This window comes from Mustela nivalis (genome assembly GCF_964662115.1).
Source record: "Mustela nivalis genome assembly, chromosome: 9".
NCBI classification, from domain to species: Eukaryota; Metazoa; Chordata; class Mammalia; order Carnivora; family Mustelidae; genus Mustela; species Mustela nivalis.
In genome coordinates this window covers 22,143,052-22,162,581 of record NC_139028.1, presented here as the reverse complement: position 1 = coordinate 22,162,581, position 19,530 = coordinate 22,143,052, and the positions used below count along the sequence as shown (strand labels likewise).

At 41.1% G+C, this 19,530-nt stretch overlaps 1 protein-coding gene, 1 long non-coding RNA gene and 1 pseudogene across 3 annotated transcripts; 1 reads left to right on the top strand and 2 right to left on the bottom strand.

Moving 5' to 3' along the window:
* Nucleotides 1-617: 617 nt before the first annotated feature.
* ARCN1 (archain 1) lies at nucleotides 618-14,727 on the bottom strand (the record flags this gene model as incomplete). Its single annotated transcript, XM_082684201.1, is given in 7 exon segments — nucleotides 618-1,607; nucleotides 2,464-2,669; nucleotides 2,800-2,979; nucleotides 3,483-3,746; nucleotides 13,981-14,038; nucleotides 14,040-14,248; nucleotides 14,719-14,727. Coding segments are annotated over 7 exon segments (1,095 nt in total). The 3' UTR covers nucleotides 618-1,438.
* LOC309840971 lies at nucleotides 8,978-10,880 on the bottom strand. The gene is made up of 2 exons (XR_014298876.1): nucleotides 10,138-10,880; nucleotides 8,978-9,919 (listed from the first exon to the last, which is right to left on the bottom strand). It is a non-coding gene; the product is annotated as an uncharacterized lncRNA (long non-coding RNA).
* A 2,296-nt stretch (nucleotides 14,728-17,023) lies between the features above and the next one.
* LOC309841323 (large ribosomal subunit protein eL8 pseudogene) lies at nucleotides 17,024-17,729 on the top strand (annotated as a pseudogene). Its single transcript has one exon. The product of its transcript is annotated as a large ribosomal subunit protein eL8 pseudogene (transcript).
* Nucleotides 17,730-19,530: the final 1,801 nt, after the last annotated feature.

Here is a 19,530-nt window from a genome sequence, read left to right as displayed (position 1 = left end):
CACATAGGGCTCTCTGCTCAGTGAGGAGCCCGCTTCCCCCACACCTCCCTACTTGTGATCTCTCTGTCCAATAAATAAATCTTTTTAAAAAAAATATTTTATTTGGGGCACCTGGGTGGCTCAGTGGGTTAAGCTGCTGCCTTTGGCTCAGGTCATGATCTCAGGGTCCTGGGATCAAGTCCTGCATCGGGCTCTCTGCTCGGCAGGGAGCCTGCTTCCCTCTCTCTCTCTATCTCTGCCTGCCTATCCATCTACTTGTGATTTCTCTCTGTCAAATAAATAAATAAAATCTTTAAAAAATATATATATTTTATTTATTTATTTGACAGACAGAGATCACAAATAGGGAGAGAGGCAGGCAGAGAGAGAGGAGGAAGCAAGCTCCCCACCAAGCAGAAAGCCTGACGCAGGGCTCGTTCCCAGGACCCTGGGATCATGACCTAAGCCGAAGGCAGAGGCTTCAACCCACTGAGCCACCCAGGCGCCCCCCAATAAATAAATCTTAAAAAAAAAAAAATTCTTTACTGCATTTAAGTACTGAAAAGGCAAAAGATAATGTTAATTTGCTGTTAGAGATATTTATAAATTTTGTATTAAAGACTTGGTCCCCTTAAAGTTTAATTAAAAGAAGACTTGGCAAAATGCAGCACAGAGGACACCACAGCTCTAGCGCTCTAATTCAAGTACACTTTAAGAGAACAGGCATACACCTGGCATAAAGACAAATTACTTTTTTTTTTTTAAGTTTTATTTTATTTTTTTTTAACTCAAGTTTTTATTTAAATAAAGTTTTATTTATTTAAGTAATGTCTACACCTAACACGGGGCTCAAACTTACAACCCCGAGATTAAGAGTTGCGTGCTCCACCAACTAAGCTAGCCAGGCACCCCACAACAAGTTACTATTAAATTTACCCAGCACACTTGGGGGCCTGGGGTGCTCAGTTGGCTAAGGGTCTGACTCATGATGTCAACTCAGGTCATGATATTAGGGTCCTGAGATCGAGCCCCCCGTGGCCCCCCATGGGGCTCTGCACTAAGCGCTAAGCCTGCCTGAGAGTCTCTCCTTCTTCCTCTGCCCTTCCCCATGCTTGTGCCCATGAACTCTCTCACCCATAAAATCTTAAAAAACAATTTCCCTTTCCCTTTGCATTCCTCCATACACATGCCAAAAAAACAAAAACAAAAACTTAGCCAGCAGAGACTTAATGAAAGGTAAATTCTAAATTCCACAGAAAATAAATAGCTGAGAGCCCCCCAGTCATGGTAATGGGAGTAAAAAAAAAAAAAAAAAAAAAAAAGACGCCATGTTAAATCTACGATATATTCTAAGTCTTTTAAAACAGTAAAAACTAAAAGATACACAAAAAATTTATAATGCACTGAAATAAATATTTTTATACATTATGTGATATGTTCTTATTGATAAAGTTCCTGCTTACCTTTCCATATTAATGGGTGGAGCATGCACTTTGGTGGCTTCAGAAGTACGCTTGCCCATATTGGAGGACATGATAGTTTCACCTTCAGATTTCAATTTGTCCACAAAATTATCTACTTCCTTCCCTTTGGCTCCAAGTTTCAAAGCCTTGCTGGGGCCTGAGGGCCTGGGTGAAATAAGAAGAAATAACAAAATAAGAAAAACATCCAACTAACAAACATTAATTAATAACCCCATAGCATTCAAGGTTTCCCTGACACTGTTCTTTAAGACAAAAGTGAAGATATCAAAGGAAAAACTCAAGCATCCTAGAGTTTAGTGGAACTTTAGACTATTCCCTGCCCAAACTGGCAGCTGAGTCACTATTAATACGTGATTAATTCAGGTGCCTCAGTGGCTCAGTCAGTTAAGCGTCTGCTTTCAGCTCAGGTCATGATCCCAGGGGCCTGGAACTGAGTCCCACACTGGGCTCCCTGCTCAGTGGGAAGACTGCATCTCCCTCTCCCCTCTGCTCATTCTCCCTCTTTTTCTCTCTCTCCTTCTCTAATAAATAAAATAATACATAAGCTTCAAAGACCTAAAGAACAAAGGTACATTTATAAAAAGCATGCATGATTGGATGAAAACTTTGTACCTTCCATCCTGATAAATATACCCGTGCATTAAAAAACTCTTGCATATACTTCCAGGTAGTTGACAGATTCTCCCAGAAATCTATTCATATTCACACCAAGATTAAAAAATCCATTTTCTATAAACAGTTAAATATCCCCTCTTCTCCCAAAATACATAAGCCAACTCTCATGGTATAATCTATAAAAGAAACCTCTTTTACACAAAAAATCCATCACCACATTCAGATTTCTCCCTTATCCTGTTATTATGTAGCCAAATTTAATATTACATCTTACATTAAGTCACTCATTATTTTCAACTTGCCCAGAAATCAGATATCACTCCAAAATAGACACATACAGCCTTCATCTGCCTGTCTAGGTTGTCAGTGATACACTGAATTCTACCTGGCTGGTGCAGGTGCCACTTTTGGTTTATCGGTTTCAATGATGGTCTCTGTGATCATGGCAGCTGTGCTGCCTCCAGATACTGCAGAGCTTCCAAATCCTCCAAATCCTGGTGCTTTTTTGCCCTGTCTCTCTGCATCTCTTCGGGCCTGTTGTAATTCTTTTGCTTTACGCCGCATCTCAGCCTTGGCTTCACGTTCTTGGGTCTACAAAAAGAGACATCCGTGGATGTGGCTTTGAGTACAGTCTAGACCAGCAAATGAGAACAGGAAAACAGTAAAGCCTAAAAGAAAGACACACAAACAAGAAGTCCCAAAGAAGACTCTATGTATTTACCTCTCTAACCGCTCTGAACACCTTTTCCTCATGAGAATCCATTTCCGTGAAGGTTCTGATCTGTGCCAGGTTAACATTCTCCCGGTATCCCAGGGCAACAATTTCATCAAAAGCAAAAATTAAATCAAAACAGTGCTCTGATATCTCATTCTCTTCTAAGGCTCGGCAGTACTCCGGGATCTAATCGTGGGCAGTGATGGAAAAGAAACATTTAAGACTTAGTAGTCTTTATGTTTCCTAAGTCTTATCCTTTAAAATTCAGAAATTTCGAATAAAATAAAATACACAAATTTCAAAGAATCCAAATAGCAAGTTAGCATGACTTTGGCATAAAGAGAGAGAGAGAGAGAGAGAGAGAGAGAGTGTTGTGTCTGTATCAATAAGGCTTACCTAATGAATATTATCTAAAAATACAGACAAACAGGTGTCAGAACCACAAAAACAGACTGAAGCAACAGCTTAAGAAATGAAAGGTCAGTTCACACATTCTCTTTTGGGGTACCCTAGCCTAGGAGAACACACAGTGTCTGCTGAATGAATAAACAGCTGTAATAATAAACTGCTGGGATGGGAAGCATACAGCACGCAAACTGGTACGCATCAGCTGCTTGGGGAAAAAAAGAGTTTCACAGTGAAAATTTAAAGCAGAAAACTAAGACCCACGATTACAGAAAGACTCTTACCACTCTTGAGAAAAGCCTTAGGGTCTCCAGATCTTCCAAGATGTTACTGTTTTTGGTAGTGATCAGCACCATGTACAGCTTTTCCATAGGCTGGTAGACGTATCTTACACTCTCTGTTTCAACAAATGTATGTTGTTTTCCAGTGTTCATGAGCTTTGGAAAAGCTGCTAACAAGCCCTCAATCCGAGTTCGGGTCATCTCCACAAACTGTCGAGAAACAATAGCCTTTCCTGCTTTCGTGCAGACCGCAGCTGCCAACAGCACCTGCCAGGAACATACGTCTAAGTAAGTACTAATTATTTCTTCACATCTGTTCTCTTTTAGCACCCTCAGATCTTCCAAAGAATGACACACGCAGTTACTTAGTGATATGACTACTAGAATGCTGATTTTCAAACTCTCCTTCATTGCTCTTTTAATTCTAGTACATAATTCAAAAAATAAAACTACAGTGAAGCAAAATGGAACTATCAGTCCTATTTTTCAATAACTTACTTTAAGGAAAACTTAGTTTAAAAACAAAAAAAACTTTTGCCAAGTCTACAAATACATTTGTTAACAGATTTCCTATGACTCAGAAATGGGTTGCTTTCTGCTTTGGCAGACCCATGAAGAATAGTTCAAACTTTTTCTTAGAACAGAAATGTCCACAGCAAAAAAAGATGTCTGACCAGACAGATTAAAAGTTCATATATAAGCCTCTGATCTTTCCTTTTTTTTCCCCCTAGAACATGGAACTAATCTAGCATGTCCAAATTTATCTTTTGTTCTTTAATAAACCCCATCCCACTATCTTACTTCTACATATGTAAACAATCTATAAAATGAAAAACTAAGTGACTCAATGTTTCACACAGGTTTTGACACCGGTCAAGGATAAAGACGAACTGCCTTTTTTCTGGCATTCATTAAACAAAACCAAGCACCAGGGGAGCCTGGGCAGCCCAGTCAGTTAAGTGTCTGTCATTGGCTCAGATCATGATCCCAGGGTTCTGCAACTGAGCCCTGCATCAGGATCCCTGCTCGACAGGAAGCCTGCCTCTCCCTCTGCCACTCACTCCCCCTGCTTGTGGGCTCCTGCTCTCTCCTCTCAAATAAAGAAATAAAATCTTTTTCAAAAAGAAAAAAAAAAGAAGCACCAAAGGAAGAACAAGAGACCTCAAATGTCATTAGCAAGTGAGTAAGGAAATTAAGTACAGTGTTATCGTCTCTGCAGTATAGGATCCCAAGAATTCACAAATATAAGTAATATTTTGGAAGTCTCAATGCTACAATACAACCTCTGACATATCAATATCCCACTGGTCAGGCTTCTCAGCTATACAGAAACCTGTCCTCTACAGGTAAACTGGAAGAAAAAACAAGTTAGTTAATTCAAATATTCTTATAGTCTAAGTACATCAAAATAGTTCTGTAATAATAATAGGAGAACACAATGTCCTTATCCATCAAGAATAGGTAACTAGGTATTTGGGAGATAACTACCATCATGTTTCTTTCCAAGCAGCTATGTAAAAACAATTTATACCAGGGCGCCTGGGTGGCTCAATGGGTTAAGCCTCTACCTTCAGCTCGGGTTATGACCCCCAGGGTCCTGGGATGGAGCTCCACATCTGGCTCTCTGCTCAGCAGGGAGTCTGCTCCCCCTCTACCGCCCCACCTCTCTCTCTGCCTGCCTCTCTGCCTACTTGTGATCTCTGTCAAATAAATCTTTTTTTTTAAAAGATTTTATTTATTTATTTGACAGAGATCACAAGTAGGCAGAGAGGCAGGCAGAGGAGGAAGCAGGCTCCCCGCTGAGCAGAGAGCCTGATGCGGGGCTTGATCCCAGGACCCTGGGACCACGACCTGAGCTGAAGGCAGAGGCTTTAACCCACTGAGCCACACAGGCGCCCCTGTCAAATAAATCTTTAAAAAAAAAAAATTTATACTGGAAAAGTGATCTGTATCTTGTACAAATAATTTCCCTCTATCAAATGGATTTTTATTGTTGCTACTATCAACTCTACACAGAAATTTAATTATCCCAGCTTAAAGTTACTTCTATGCTGCATAGAATTAAAAAGTTTTTAGCTATTCCCATAAGCAGCCTGAGGTGATCTCTGAAAATGGTTCACTACTCACTTGACCCAGACAACCCTACAAAATCATGGAAATCAAGAGGTTCATATCTTTGTGTACACTTTAAGAACACATGTGAAACCTTCCAAGCCATCAAGGGTATGTGTATCTGAAAGCCACCAAGTACCTGAAGGAAGTCACTTTACAGAAGCAATGTGTGCCATCCCGTCACTATATTGGAGGAATTGGTAGATGTGCCCAAGCCAAACAGTGGGGCTGAACTCAAGGTTGGTGGCCCAAAGAGTTCTGAATTTTTAGTGCAAATGCTAAAAATTGCAGAGTAATACTGAACTTAAGGGTTTAGACACAGATTTTCTGGTCACTGAGCACATCCAATGGAACAAAGCCTCCAAGATACTGCAAGAACTTAGAGCCCATGGTCGGATTTACCCAGACATGAACTCACTCTGCCCCACTGAGATGATCCTTACTGAAAAACAGGAGGCTGGGGTGCCTGGGTGGCTCAGTGGGTTAAAGCCTCTGCCTTTGGCTCGGGTCATGATCCTGGGATCCTGGGATGGAGCCCCGTATCGGGCTCCCAGCTCAGAGGGGAACCTGCTTCCCCCTCTCTCTCTGCCTGCTGCTCTGCCTACTTGTGCTCTCTCTGTCAAATTTTAACTAAAATTAAAATAAAATAAATTAAAAGAGCAGAAAATGTTTTAGACCTTTAGAGAGGTACAGAGTATAAAAATTACCAGTTGATTACTTTAAGAATGTCAAATAAGCTAGTTTAAAAGTCCAAAACCAATCACTTTCCCCCAGATATTTATATTTATTTAAAATAAATAGTTTTGTACTCAAGAAATGTAGTTTTCCCATCACTAACCAGTTGGGGGGTTTTTGCCATCACCTTTGTATGAGGAAAGAGGATATACTGAGTATAGTAAAGGATACCAGAGAAAGAATAAAAATGCAAAATGGTTATAACACATATTTCTCAAAAGAAACCCTCCATTCTATGTCTTTAACTTTATTTTTATTTGGGGTATAGATTTTTATTTTTTAATTTGGTTTTATTAAGATATAAATGACATATGAAATCATAAGATATCTAAAGTTTACATTGTGGCAATTCCCTGTCTTTAACTTTATATATACATATTTTTTAGAAGATTTTATTTATTTATTTGACAGACAGAGGTCACAAGTAGGCAGAGAGGCAGGCAGAGAGAGAGAGAGGGGAAGCAGGCTCCCAGCCGAGCGGAGAGCCCGACACGGGGCTTGATCCCAGGACCCTGGGATCATGACCTGAGCCAAAGGCAGAGGCTTTAACCCACTGAGCCACCCAGGCGCCCCAAACTTTGTATTTTTTTTTAAAGATTTTATTTATTTGTTTGACAGACACAACAAGAGAGGGAAAGCAAGCAGAGGGAGTGGGAAAGGGAGAAGCAGGCTTCCCGATGACCAGGGACCCCAACCCCCCCGAAATGTGGGGCTTGATCCCAGGACCCTGGGATCATAATCTGAGCCAAAGGCAGACGCTCAATTGAATCAACCAGGCACCCCGTCTTTAACTTTAAATTAGCAATACAAAATAAATATTTCTTCAGATAAGGGGAGGGGTAATTTTTGGTACACAAATAATGGTAATATTTTAATCACTAAGGAGACGAAACTGACCTAAAATTATTACCAAGCCAAGTTATTTGTTCAGAAGGCTAAAACCAAATGTACTCAAGAAATTCAATTTCACATTAATTTTTATAGGAGGTTCATGTTTCTACATATTTCTGGCAAAACAAAAAATTCTTTTAAATAAAAAACTGTTTCATGTTTACACATGACAAGCAGGTAAGTCTCTGTGCTGGTCAATGAAGGCTTACATGCCACATATGTCCAAAGAAGGAGGACTTTTGCTCCAAAATTATCCCTGAGAAAACAGCTGTACTGCATAAAGACTTGTTCATAGCAGCATTATTCATAATAATGAAAATAAGCTAAAAATAAGCTAAAAAGTGAAAACCCAAGTCTACCGAACGATGAATGAATAAGCAAAATGTGGTTTATCCATACAATGGCATATTATTCAATCATAAAAATAAATGAACATGGATGAACTTTGAAAATACTGTGCTAAATGAAAGAAAGTAGACCACATCTTACATGGTTCCATTTATATGAAATATCCAGAATAGCAAATCCGGAGAAGAAAGGAGATTGATTAGTGGTTGCCAGAGGCTGGGAAAGGGAAATGAGTGGCTGCTAATAAGTATGGAGTTTCTCTTTGGGGTTATGAAAATGTTCTAAGCTTAGATAGTGGTGATGGTCGTACAACTTTGTGAATATACTAACACATCTATTGAATCATAGAATTTAAAAGGCTAAATTTTATGGTATGTAAATTATAGCCAATTAAAAACAAAAAGGAGGGCAGGGGCACCTGGCTGGCTCAGTCAGTACAGCTTGTGACTCCTGGTCACAAGACGGGCGCGCAGGTGGCTCAAGTAGTAAAGTGTCGGTCTTTGGCTCAGGTAATGATCTCAGGGATCCTGGGATCCAGTCCCATGTTGGGCTTCCCGCCCAGTGGGGAGTCTACTTCTCCCTTTCCCTCTGCCCCTCCCATAATAAAAGAATTATACTTTGATTAACTGGGGGATCTGAGTGTGTAAAGATGAAGAAACACCGGGGTTTTAGTAGGACCTAAGCTGGAAAACTCTGAGACTTTGAGTCATTCCATTACACAGGTACAAGCAAAACAAGGCTCCCAAAGTAGGATCAAAGTGCCCACTTTAAGTATGGCTCTAAGCCTCCAAATACCCAAGATACCACAATCAGAGAGACCACAAAGCTGATACAGGTTTCTATTCACTATGTTATTCATGTCACCTCTGGAACATAAGGTCACCTCTAAACAAGATAAATTTAACCTATTCTAAGTTAATATTCATTTCCTTAAATGCCTTGATATAATAAAGCTTCCCTTCATATCAGGGTTTACCAATGTTTAACAATTATTAAAATCCAGTATACACTAAAAGGTAAGTTAATTTTTCCAACTGTAATTTGATCTGATTTTCTCTGGGGAAGAGTAAGTATGATTCTCTATAAAATTGTTTTAATTTATTTTCATTTTTGGAACAGAACATTTAGACCTAACAGGACCCTTCAAGAGCCCTTGATTGTTTTTATAGATCTAAATACTGAAGGCCCAAAAGTTAGATGATCTCTCCAGGACTGTTTAATTAACACACACACACACACACACACACACACACACACACACACATTAAGTTGAGCTTTGTCAGACAAATTTTCTTTTAATAATACTTAAACAGCTTGAATATATCATAATTTATGTTTGGATTAAATAACAACTCTCTTCTACCCAGATTTAACTACACAAATCATAAAGTTCTTTGAGTAAAGAAACCTAAGGGGCGACTGGGTGGCTCAGTGGGTTAAAGCCTCTGCGTTCCACTCAAGTCATGATCCCAGGGTTCTCGGATCAAGCCCCGTGTCAGGCTCTATGCTCCGCTAGGAGCCTGCTTCCCCCCCCCCCCTGCCTGCCTCTCTGCCTACTTGTGATCTCTGTCTGTCAAATAAATAAATATAAAAGCTTTAAAAAAAAAAGAAAGAAAAGAAAAGAAACCTAAAGCATTAGGTTTCTGTTCTGCCTCTATCACTGTGTATTGCATAAGTCACTTAACTGCTTCCCCAAAATAGAGATTAGTTCATATGAAATCTAAAGTGATTTCCCATCTTTATGATTTTACAAGTTAAGCATCTGAAAACTTTACAGCAACTAAAAATGTACAATACCTCCACTTTACACCCACTGCTCCAGTGGCAACTACTTCGGAACAGTATTTTACATGAACACTAAGCTGCTAAAAAGGCAAGTACCTCATCCAAACAAATCATGAGTGTGCACAGTAGGTATGTGAGACAAGCTGCTGTACCATTCCTTCATCCTCACTAGTGACAGATATCCGAAAATAAAAGGTAGTAATTCAGCATAAACATGCATAATTCTCTGAAGAAAAAAAGCCAAAGAGTTCCTCAAAGCTCTAAATACTTTCATATTTCTCACTTTCAGATTTAAGCACTTTCTCCTTTGTAATTCACTGTAATGAGGATATATATATAAATATTGTCATATATATGTATATTCATATATATATGATTCATAATCATATTAAGGGTAGTTTCTACAAGTGTCATAAAGGACCATTTTGTCTTTCCTGTTTGCATGAGAGAAGCAGAGGGAAAATTACAATAAAATCTAGATCACATACAAAACCTAAAACTTGGAAAGTTACTCAGTGAGAGTTTTAAGCTCATCACAAGTTTCTTGTAAAGAATAAAAATAGGGGCGCCTGGGTGGCTCAGTGGGTTAAGCCGCTGCCTTCGGCTCAGGTCATGATCTCAGGGTCCTGGGATCGGGTCCCGCATCAGGCTCTCTGCTCAGCAGGGAGCCTGCTTCCCTATCTCTCTCTCTCTCTCTCTGGCTGCCTCTCCATCTACTTGTGATTTCTCTCTGTCAAATTAATAAATAAAAGCTTTAAAAAAAAAAAAAGAATAAAAATAAAAGGACACTGTTCTCGGTTTTTGCAGTAAACTTTCTATTTGGAGAATAAGTAGATGGCAAATCAACGGAAACTCAAGAAAATCATGTTCATTCTTTTCCTGTTCTCAGAAACAACAATCAAAAAGATACATAAAGAAGGGCGCCTGGGTGGCTCAGTGGATTAAGCCGCTGCCTTTGGCTCAGGTCATGATCTCAGGGTCCTGGGATCGAGTCCCGCATCGGGCTCTCTGCTCAGCAGGGAGCCTGCTTCCCTCTCTCTCTCTGCCCGCCTCTCCGTCTACTTGTGATTTCTCTCTATCAAATAAATAAATAAAATCTTTAAAAAAAAAAAAGATACATAAAGAAAACAAAAAGCTGTGCAGCTGCTGTATTATATAAAAAGAAAATAAAAGCATAATAACCCCCAATTGGGGACTGATATTACCATGTGGGATTTCAGTTTCTCCCTCAGTATGTACAGATCACCCACACAAACCCAAATCTAGCTTTCTAATAACTAATGACTTTTGGGACTGAATACTATTATTTATATTGAATGTGTCCACTCTAGTTCATTCACTGCTCTACTGAGTGAATAAGAACAGCATTCTGTAGGTAAGCAAAGATCTTACAGACTGTTGCTACCATGAGACTTCATGTCATTTATTCAAATTTAAATTTATTGGGGCGCCTGGGTGGCTCAGTCGGGTAAGCATCCAACTCTTAATTTCAGCTAAGGTAAGATCTTAGGCTAAAGCCAAAGCTAAATTTTTTTTTTTAAAGATTTATGTATTTGAGGGACACCTGGGTGGCTCTGTGGGTTAAAGCCTCCACCTTAAGCTCAGATCGTGATCCCAGGGTCCTGATCCCAGGGTCCTAGGATGGAGCCCTACATCCGGCTCTCTGCTCCATGGGGAGCCTGCTTCCTCCTCTCTCTCTGCCTACTTGTGATCTCTGTCTGTCAGATAAATAAATAAAATCTTAAAAAAAAAAAAAAAGATTTATGTATTTGCGAAAGAGAGAGCACAAGCAGTAGGGAGCAAGAGGAAGAGGGAGAGAGAGTCCCAAGCTGACTCCACAATGAGCACAGAGCCTGAACAGGGCTCAATCTCAGGACACCAAGATCATGACCCAAGCAGAAACCAAGGGCTGGACACAACCAACCGCACCACCTAGGCTCCTCCACTTAAAACGTATGCTACCACTGTGTATCAACTTTACAAATCTGAAATAAGGACATGATATAGCTACAAAACAAAAACCCACACACAACATTTATGTACTGATATGTGCAATTTACTCTGAAATGCATTTTAAAAAAAAAGAGAGAGAGGCTTGGCTGGCTAGATGATTAAATGAGTGATGGAACAATCATAGTGAAATGTTACAGAATCTAACTACTCCTCATACAGGTGTTCACTGTGAAGCTGTTTCAGCTTTTCTGGATGTTTGAAAAATTTGGGGTGCCTGGGTAGCTCAGTCTAAGCGTCTGCCTTCAGTTCAGATCATGATCCTAGGGTCCTGGGATCAAGCCCCACATCGGGCTCCCTGCTCAGCAGGAAGCCCGCTTTTCTCTCTCCCACTCCCCCAGCTTGTGTTCCTGCACTTGCTATCTCTCTGTCAAATAAATTTTAAAAATATTTTTTTAAAAAAATTAAAATTTATAATACAATGTTGAGGAAAAATCAACTTTCAGAAGTTTTATTTTATTATTATTTTTCTTTTTCTAGGTAGGTTCCACATCCCAATGTGGGGCTTGAATTCACCACGCAAGACTGAGTCGTATGCTCTACCGACTGAGTCAGCCAGGTATCCCAACTTTCAGAAGTTTTCACGCAACTTTCAGATCCAAGAAATCTTACAAAATGTCACCCTATTTGGACAATTCCACTGTCCAGGGATCTCTCTGTAAAGGAATAAGACCCAAAAACATTACACAGAAATAATACTTAGTAACTTTTAAGACTCAACAGAGCAGAATGTACCTAGTTTTTCTCCAGAATACACCAATCTGGGTATCTGGGTCAAGTCCCATATAATCTTTCAAAAATGCATATTTATACATGACACAACTGTATGTATATGCACAGATATCCAAATGACATGCAAAACATATTTTATGTTTATCACTTAACACCTAGGGCTTTACCATCTCTCAGTTATCAATGAACTAAAAATATTAAGTTTAAGAACTTTTCAACAAACAAGATTTTTGTAAAGATTATATCCACTTTATATAATACAAGGGTTTAATTTTGCTATTAAAATTATAATATCCTCCAAAATTTACTACAAATACAACCAGGATGTAAACAGAAAAGGAATTAAAAAATCACCATCCAAATACTGAGACTCCTAGTGGAAATGAACAAAGGAGTTTTTGGAAAGTTTATGTCCAACAGTAAAGTTTTATGAGACAAACAGTCTAGATGCAATTTGCCTGAAGCTGAAAACAAAAACCTTTCAGTGGTTGAAAGACCACCATTACATCTAGAAAGGTTGTCAGCTGGGGCGCTTGGGTGGCTCAGTGGGTTAAAGCCTCTGCCTTCGGCTCAGGTCATGATCTCAGGGTCCTGGGATTGAGCCCTGCACCGGGCTCTCTGCTTGGTGGGGAGCCTGCTTCCACCTCTCTCTGCCTGCCTCTTTGCCTACTTGTGATCTCTGTCAAATAAATAAAATCTTTAAAAAGAAAAAAAAAGGGGGGGGGTGTCAGCAGAACTTAGTAAGACCGGCACCAAATTACACGTCATCTCAAGTATGTAGGAAGATGCTTTAAATCAACTATTAATCTATTAACTAGAAAATAAGAAAATCCTTCAAAAGATTGAAAGGCATAAAGTACACTAAAAAAATAAATTACTGGCTCATTTGAAACCAAAGGATTTCTCCTACTTCGTAGATACCCGCAAATTGTGATGAAGCAAGATTTCGTGGAGTCACCACTGTGTTTTGTCGGCCCCATCCTCACACACATTAATTTTTCCCCCTCTACCACAGATGAGAACACAAAGATCCCGAATGTGAAGGCAAGTAACAGGTCCCCCGGTATAATCCCTTCTTACTACTCCTCCTCCTCCTCTCTGAGACTTCTGAGAACGATATGCCAACAACACATCTGACTTCACCAGAACCCTAAGTTCCCTGAAAACAGAAAGCCCATGTTCTCTAGGACTCGCTCACCTTTTCCCAACGCTCCATACACCGCAGATACTAACACTGACAAACGGACACACCTAAATTCTGTAGTAGTGGAAGGTTTCAGGGACACCTGGGTCCTACAGATTCGTGTCAGAAGTTACTCCTTCCTGTTCTACGCCTCCTTTCGAACTTTCCTCTATTTCCCCCTTCCGAGCAAACAAAAGAAGCCCCGAACACCAATGGATCTGGATTTCGAGTATCCCGGGCCTACCAAACACCGGGGATGAGCGGAGAGCTGATTCCCTAAGACAGGGAGCCCCCCCACCCCCACAAGAGAAGCCCAATCGGCCGAGCCCGGCGCCCATAAAACCCGCTGGACACTAGCGCCGAGGTGCGAGGTCTGCAGCGCGAGGGTCCAAGCCACACCACCAAGAGGTTCTCGAACAGCAAACACCCCGGGCCCAGCAGAGGAGGGTGCCCAGTTGGGTGGGGGGGTGGGGGGTGGGGAAGGGGTGTGGGAGCAACGGGAGAGGGACTGCAGACAGGTCCCTCGGATCTCCCGGGAGGTCGGACACAGGGCGGGGAAGGCCAAACTGCTTGCCGATCCCTGAGGGAAGCGCCCGGCTCCAGGCCCTCGGGGCGGGACTCCTCGTCTCCAGCACCAGGCCGTCCGGCAGGCAGAGCGGACGACCGAAGCCAGATCCTCGGAATTCAGCCTGGCTCGGGTCTTACCATGGTGAGGACGGTGGGGGGTTCACCCGCGCTTCCCGCTCCACTGGGGCTGGAGTCAGGGGAAGGGGAGCACCGGCCGCTCCAGACCTGCTGCCCCCCTGTCAAGAGCCGCTACCGCTTTGCCTTTTGCCAAGATGGCGGCCTCGAGCCACGTCTCCAACCGGAAATGACGCGGGTCAAAGGGCGGAAGGCGGGACTCCGTGGGGTGGGGAATGTGTCGGTACCCGGCTGCTGGGCAGGTTTTGCCGACGAGGTACGGGGGCTCGCCCTATAGCGGTGGGACCACATGTTGCTGTCCTTTCACCGTCTGTAATCACCTTCGTTTAATTAGTGACGGTTTACAGTTTATAAAGCTCTCATAGCCACTATATTACTTAATCTACAAACAAACTGCTGTGCCTAAGGGACTAGTATCCAGAATATATAAAGAACTCTTAGAACTCAACAATAAAAAGGTAATTTTAGGATGACTGGGTGGCTCAGTGGGTTAAGCGGTTAAGCCTCTGACTCTGGCTAAGGCCATAATGAAAGCCCACTGTGGGGCTTCCCACTGAGCAGGGTGTCTGCTTGTCTCTCTCTGCCCTTTCCCTACTCTTTCTCTCTCTCAAATAAATAAGTAAAATCTTAAAAAAAAAAAAAAAAAAAAAAAGCTAATTTGAAATTGGGCAAAATAGGAATGTCTGGCTGGCTGGCTGAGTCTGTAGAGTATGTGACTCTTGATTTTATGGTCCTAAGTACAAGCCCCATGCTGGTTGTAGACATTGCATACATACATACACACATATTAAATAAATAAATGAATAAATGGGCAAAATAACGTGTCTCCAAAGAAAGTATATAAATAACCAAAAAGCACATGAAAAGATAGATGCTCAACATCCTTAGTTCTTTGGGAAATGCAAATCAAAACCACAATGAGATACCACTTCAAACCCAATAGGATGGCTATAATAATAAGTGTTGGTGAGAATTTGGAGAAATTAAAACCCTCTCACAATGCTGGTGGAAATGTAAAATAGTGCAGATGTTTGGAAAAACAGTGGGCAGTTTTTCAAAAATTAAACATAGTTTCCATATGACCTATCAATTTCACTCCTTGGTATATATCCAAGAGAATTAAAAACATATGTTTATACAGGGGCACCTGGCTGACTCAGTCAGAAGAGTATGTGACTCAGGTGGTGAGTTTGAGCCCATGCTGCATGTAGAGATGACTTATAAATAATCTTTTAAAAAACATATGTTCATACAAAATTTTTACAATGATGTTCCTAGAAACATTATTCATAATAGCCAAAAAAGTGAAAACAATGCAAATGTCCATCAATAGATGAATGGAAGACAAAATGTGGTATATCTGTACAGTGGAGTATCAGTCATAAAAAGATACTGATACATGATAAACATGGATTGTCCTTGAAAATATTATGTTAAGTGAAGGAAGGCAGTCATGAAAGACCATATCTTATATGGGAGGACTTGCTCTGAAACTGTTCATTTCATTTATGTGAACTGTCCACAGTAGGCAAATCCATAAAATAGGAAATAAAGCTTCAAGTCACTAGGAGAGGGAAGGAATGGGGAGTAAGATTTGTTTTTTGAAGTGAAGAAAATGTTCTGCAATTAGAGGTGAGGGTTGCACAACTTTGTTACTATACTAAAAAACCACAGATTATACACTTTAAAAGAGTGAATTTTTATGGTTTATATCTTTTTTTTTTTTTTTAAGATTTTTAGGGTGTCTGGGTGGCTCAGTCGTTAAGTGTCTGCCTTCGACTCGGGTCATGATCCCAGAGTCCCAGAATTGAGCCCCACATTGGGCTCCCTGCTCTGTGGGAAGCCTGCTGCTCTTTCTCCCACTCCCCCTGCTTGTGTTCCCTCTCTTGCTGTGTCTCTCTCTATCAAATAAATAAAATCTTTAAAATAAAATTAAATTAAAAATAAAGATTTTATTTTTAAATAAACGTAGGGTTTGAACTCACAACCTGGAGATCAAAAGTCATATGCTCTACCAACAGAGCCAGGTAGGTGCTCCTAGACTGAGCCAGGAAGGTGCTCCTAAATTCTATACCTTTAAAAAAAAAATGGATATTTTATAGATGAAGAAGATGATGACAAGTTTAAGAAATTTACACAGGGTGCCTGAGTGGCTCAGTCAGTTAAGTGTCCACCTTCAGCTCAGGTCATGATCCCAGGGTCCTGGATTTGACCCTGCATTGGGCTCCCTGATCACTGGGGAATCTGCTTCTCCCTCTCCCTCTGTCCAGCTCACACACCCTCTTTCTTGCTCTCTCTCAAATAAATAAATAAAATCTTTATTTTTTTTAAGTTGTTATTTATTTTTTTGACAGAGATCACAAGTAGGCAGAGAGGCAATTGGTGGGGGGAAGCAGGCTCCCTGCCCAGCATAGAGTGGGGATGGGGGCTCGAGCCCAGGACCCTGGGATCATGACCTGAGCCAAAGGCAGAGGCTTTAACCCACTGAGCCACCCAGGCTCCCCATTAATAAAATCTTTAAAGAAAAGAAATTTACTCAAAGTTCTAAGCCAGTTTATAATAGAAATAAAACTCAGATCCAGTTTTCTGATTCTGTTGGCAATTCTCCAAAGCCAAAAGTCAGACTTTGAATAGACCTGATTAAGCAGTTCTTTCTGACATCCTATATCATTTCATCCCTCACCATTGGCTCAACTCTATAGCACTCACCCACTGCTGAAATGGATAAACAGCATTCTTTTACTGAGTGTTTATTTTGTGTCAGGTACTTTATACGTTATCTCTAACCCTTTACAACAATCCAGATAAGGACACTGAGGATCAAAGAAGTTAAACACCTCTCCAAACTCAAACAGTCTGTGAATGGTAGGGCCAGGATTCAAAGCCAGCTTTTCTCCTGATGACACTGTCTCTTTTTATCTTTTGTATATTCCTTAACGCTTACTGAACACTTAAAATGAGCCAGGCATTACTCTAAAGTAATGCATTATCTCATTCATGGATTATCTCATTAGTTCCCCTACAAAACTCGCTCCTGCCATTCACGATGACAAAAGAAAGGGTGGTTAAGGGGAACAAGGTGGTCCCAGCCCCTGCTGTAGTGAAGAAGCAGGAGGCCAAGAAGGTGATCAATCCCGTTTGAGAAAAGGCCCAATAATTTTGGCATTGGACAGGACATCCCATCCAAAAGGGACCTCACCTGCTTTGTCAAATGGGACCCCTACCTCCGGCTGCAGCAGCAAAGGGTTGCTCTGTAAAGGTCTACAAGCGCCTCCTGTGATTAACAGGTTCACCCAGGTGTTAGGCCACCAAACAGCCACTCAATTGCTTAAGCGGGCCCACAAATACAGATTGTGCTTTGAGCTGGGGTTAACACTGTCACCACCTTGGTGGAAAACAGGAAGTCTCAGCTGTTAGTGATTGCATATGGTGTGGATCCCGTTGAGCTGGCTGTCTTCCTGCCTGCCCTGTGTCATAGGATGGGGGTTCCCGGCTAGCATTATCAAGGGGAAGGCCAGGCTGGGGCGTCTGGTGCACAGGAAGACCTGCACCACTATTGCCTTCACACAGGTTAACTCAGAAGACAAAGGATTCTGGCTAAGCTGGTGGAAGCCGTCAGGACAAATGACATTGACAGATACGAGGAGATCTGCCGACACTTGGGAGGCACCGTCCAGGGTGCAAAGTCGGTGGCTTACATTGCCAACTTAGAAAAGGCAAAGGCTAAAGAACTAGCCACCAAACTAGGCTAAGTGGATGCTTTTGAATTTTCTGTACATAAAAGTAACAAAAAGTTGTCTTTCAGTGAGCATCCAAAAAAAAAAAAAAATCGTCACTAGAATTCTCGGAAATAGGTACCACCAATATCTCTATTTTACAGGTGGGGAAACCAAGACATAAAGAGGAAACCTAGGGGCATCTGGCTGCCTCAGCTGGGTAAGCATCCGACTCTTGATCTCAGCTCAGGGCTTGACCCAGGGTGGTGAGTGCAAGCCCCAGTTGGGCTCCACAGTAGGCACAGAGTCTACTTAAAACAAAATGAAAACAAAAACAGAAAGAGGAAAACTTCTATCACCGATGTCAGGGGTTACAGAGTAGCAAAGCCAGGATTCAAACAAAGGCTATTCAACTTCAGAACCGGTGCTCTTAAGCACTGCATTATAGAAAGCTCATATATTTTATTTTATTTTTTATTTTTTTTTTTTTAAGATTTTATTTATTTATCAGAGAGAGAGAGAGGGCGAGAGAGCAAGCACAGGCAGACAGAATGGCAGGCAGAGGCAGAGGGAGAAGCAGGCTCCCTGCCAAGCAAGGAGCCTGATGCGGGACTCGATCCCAGGACGCTGGGATCATGACCCGAGCCGAAGGCAGCTGCTTAACCAACTGAGCCACCCAGGCGTCCCTAAAGCTCATATATTTTAAAACTTGGCATGTCTGGGAGGACATATGTCAAACTGTGTTTTATATTTTTGTTATAAAAACATCTTCTAGGGCGTCTGGGTGGCTCAGTCTGTTAAGTGTCTGCCTTCAGCTCTGGTCATGATCCTAGGGTCCTGAGATGGGAGTCCCACATTCTGCCCCCTGATCAGTAGGGTGTCTGCTTCTTCCTCTACGCCTCCTCCCTGCTCTTATGCTGATCTGTCATGCTCCCTCTCTCTAATAAATAAATTTTTAAAAATAAAAATATTGTAAATAAAATACTGTAAAAAAGACAAATTCTTAATTTAAAAAAGTAAAAATCTTGCCTGGAATTACCGTTTTATTGTGGCAGCTTCCAGGGGCCTTCGATATGGACCACCGAAGCTCAGCTGAGACCAACTGATGCTGATTCTTTGGAAATAAGACATTAGCTAAATTACACTGCATAAGAATAGCATCCCGTAAGTGCTTCCTGACGAGAGCCTTAGAGGTGATATGTCATAATGGTTAGAAGCCAAGACTTGGGAATTAGACCTGTGTTGGACTTCCATTTTGCCCACTTACTAGCTGAGTGACTCCAGGCAGGTAACTCTTATCTAATCTCTCAATTGTCAGGAACATCTATCCCATAAGGATGTAAAGTTAGATAATATATTAATAAATAAGATTACATCATCTAAGTCCTCCTGCATAGTAAGTGCTCAACAAGACGTATGCATTATTATTAGCAATAACAGGTGACACAAAAATTTGAAAGTTTTACAGTTCCATTTTTAACAGAAAATATCTCAGAAGAGGTGTCTCTCATTTTCCTTTTTAAAGCGACATCCCATTTTCCTCTGGCAGGTTTTCAGGGTCAAATTTCAATACTTTCTTTGTTTTTGTTTCTCTCTCTCTCTCTCTCTGACTCCCCAAATTAACTATGCCTCTAGTTTTGAAATATTTGTTCCTTACATCTTCATTCACTTATTCCCTCATTCCCCCATCCAACAAACATGAAGTGCCTAACGTATGCAAGGCACTGCTGCTACAAAGAACTTAAAAATTAGACACAGACCCTGTCTAAAGAAGCTCTGTCTTCCTCAGCAAATAAAAATATAGGAAACTAAAATTTAAATCTCAAATAACGAATAA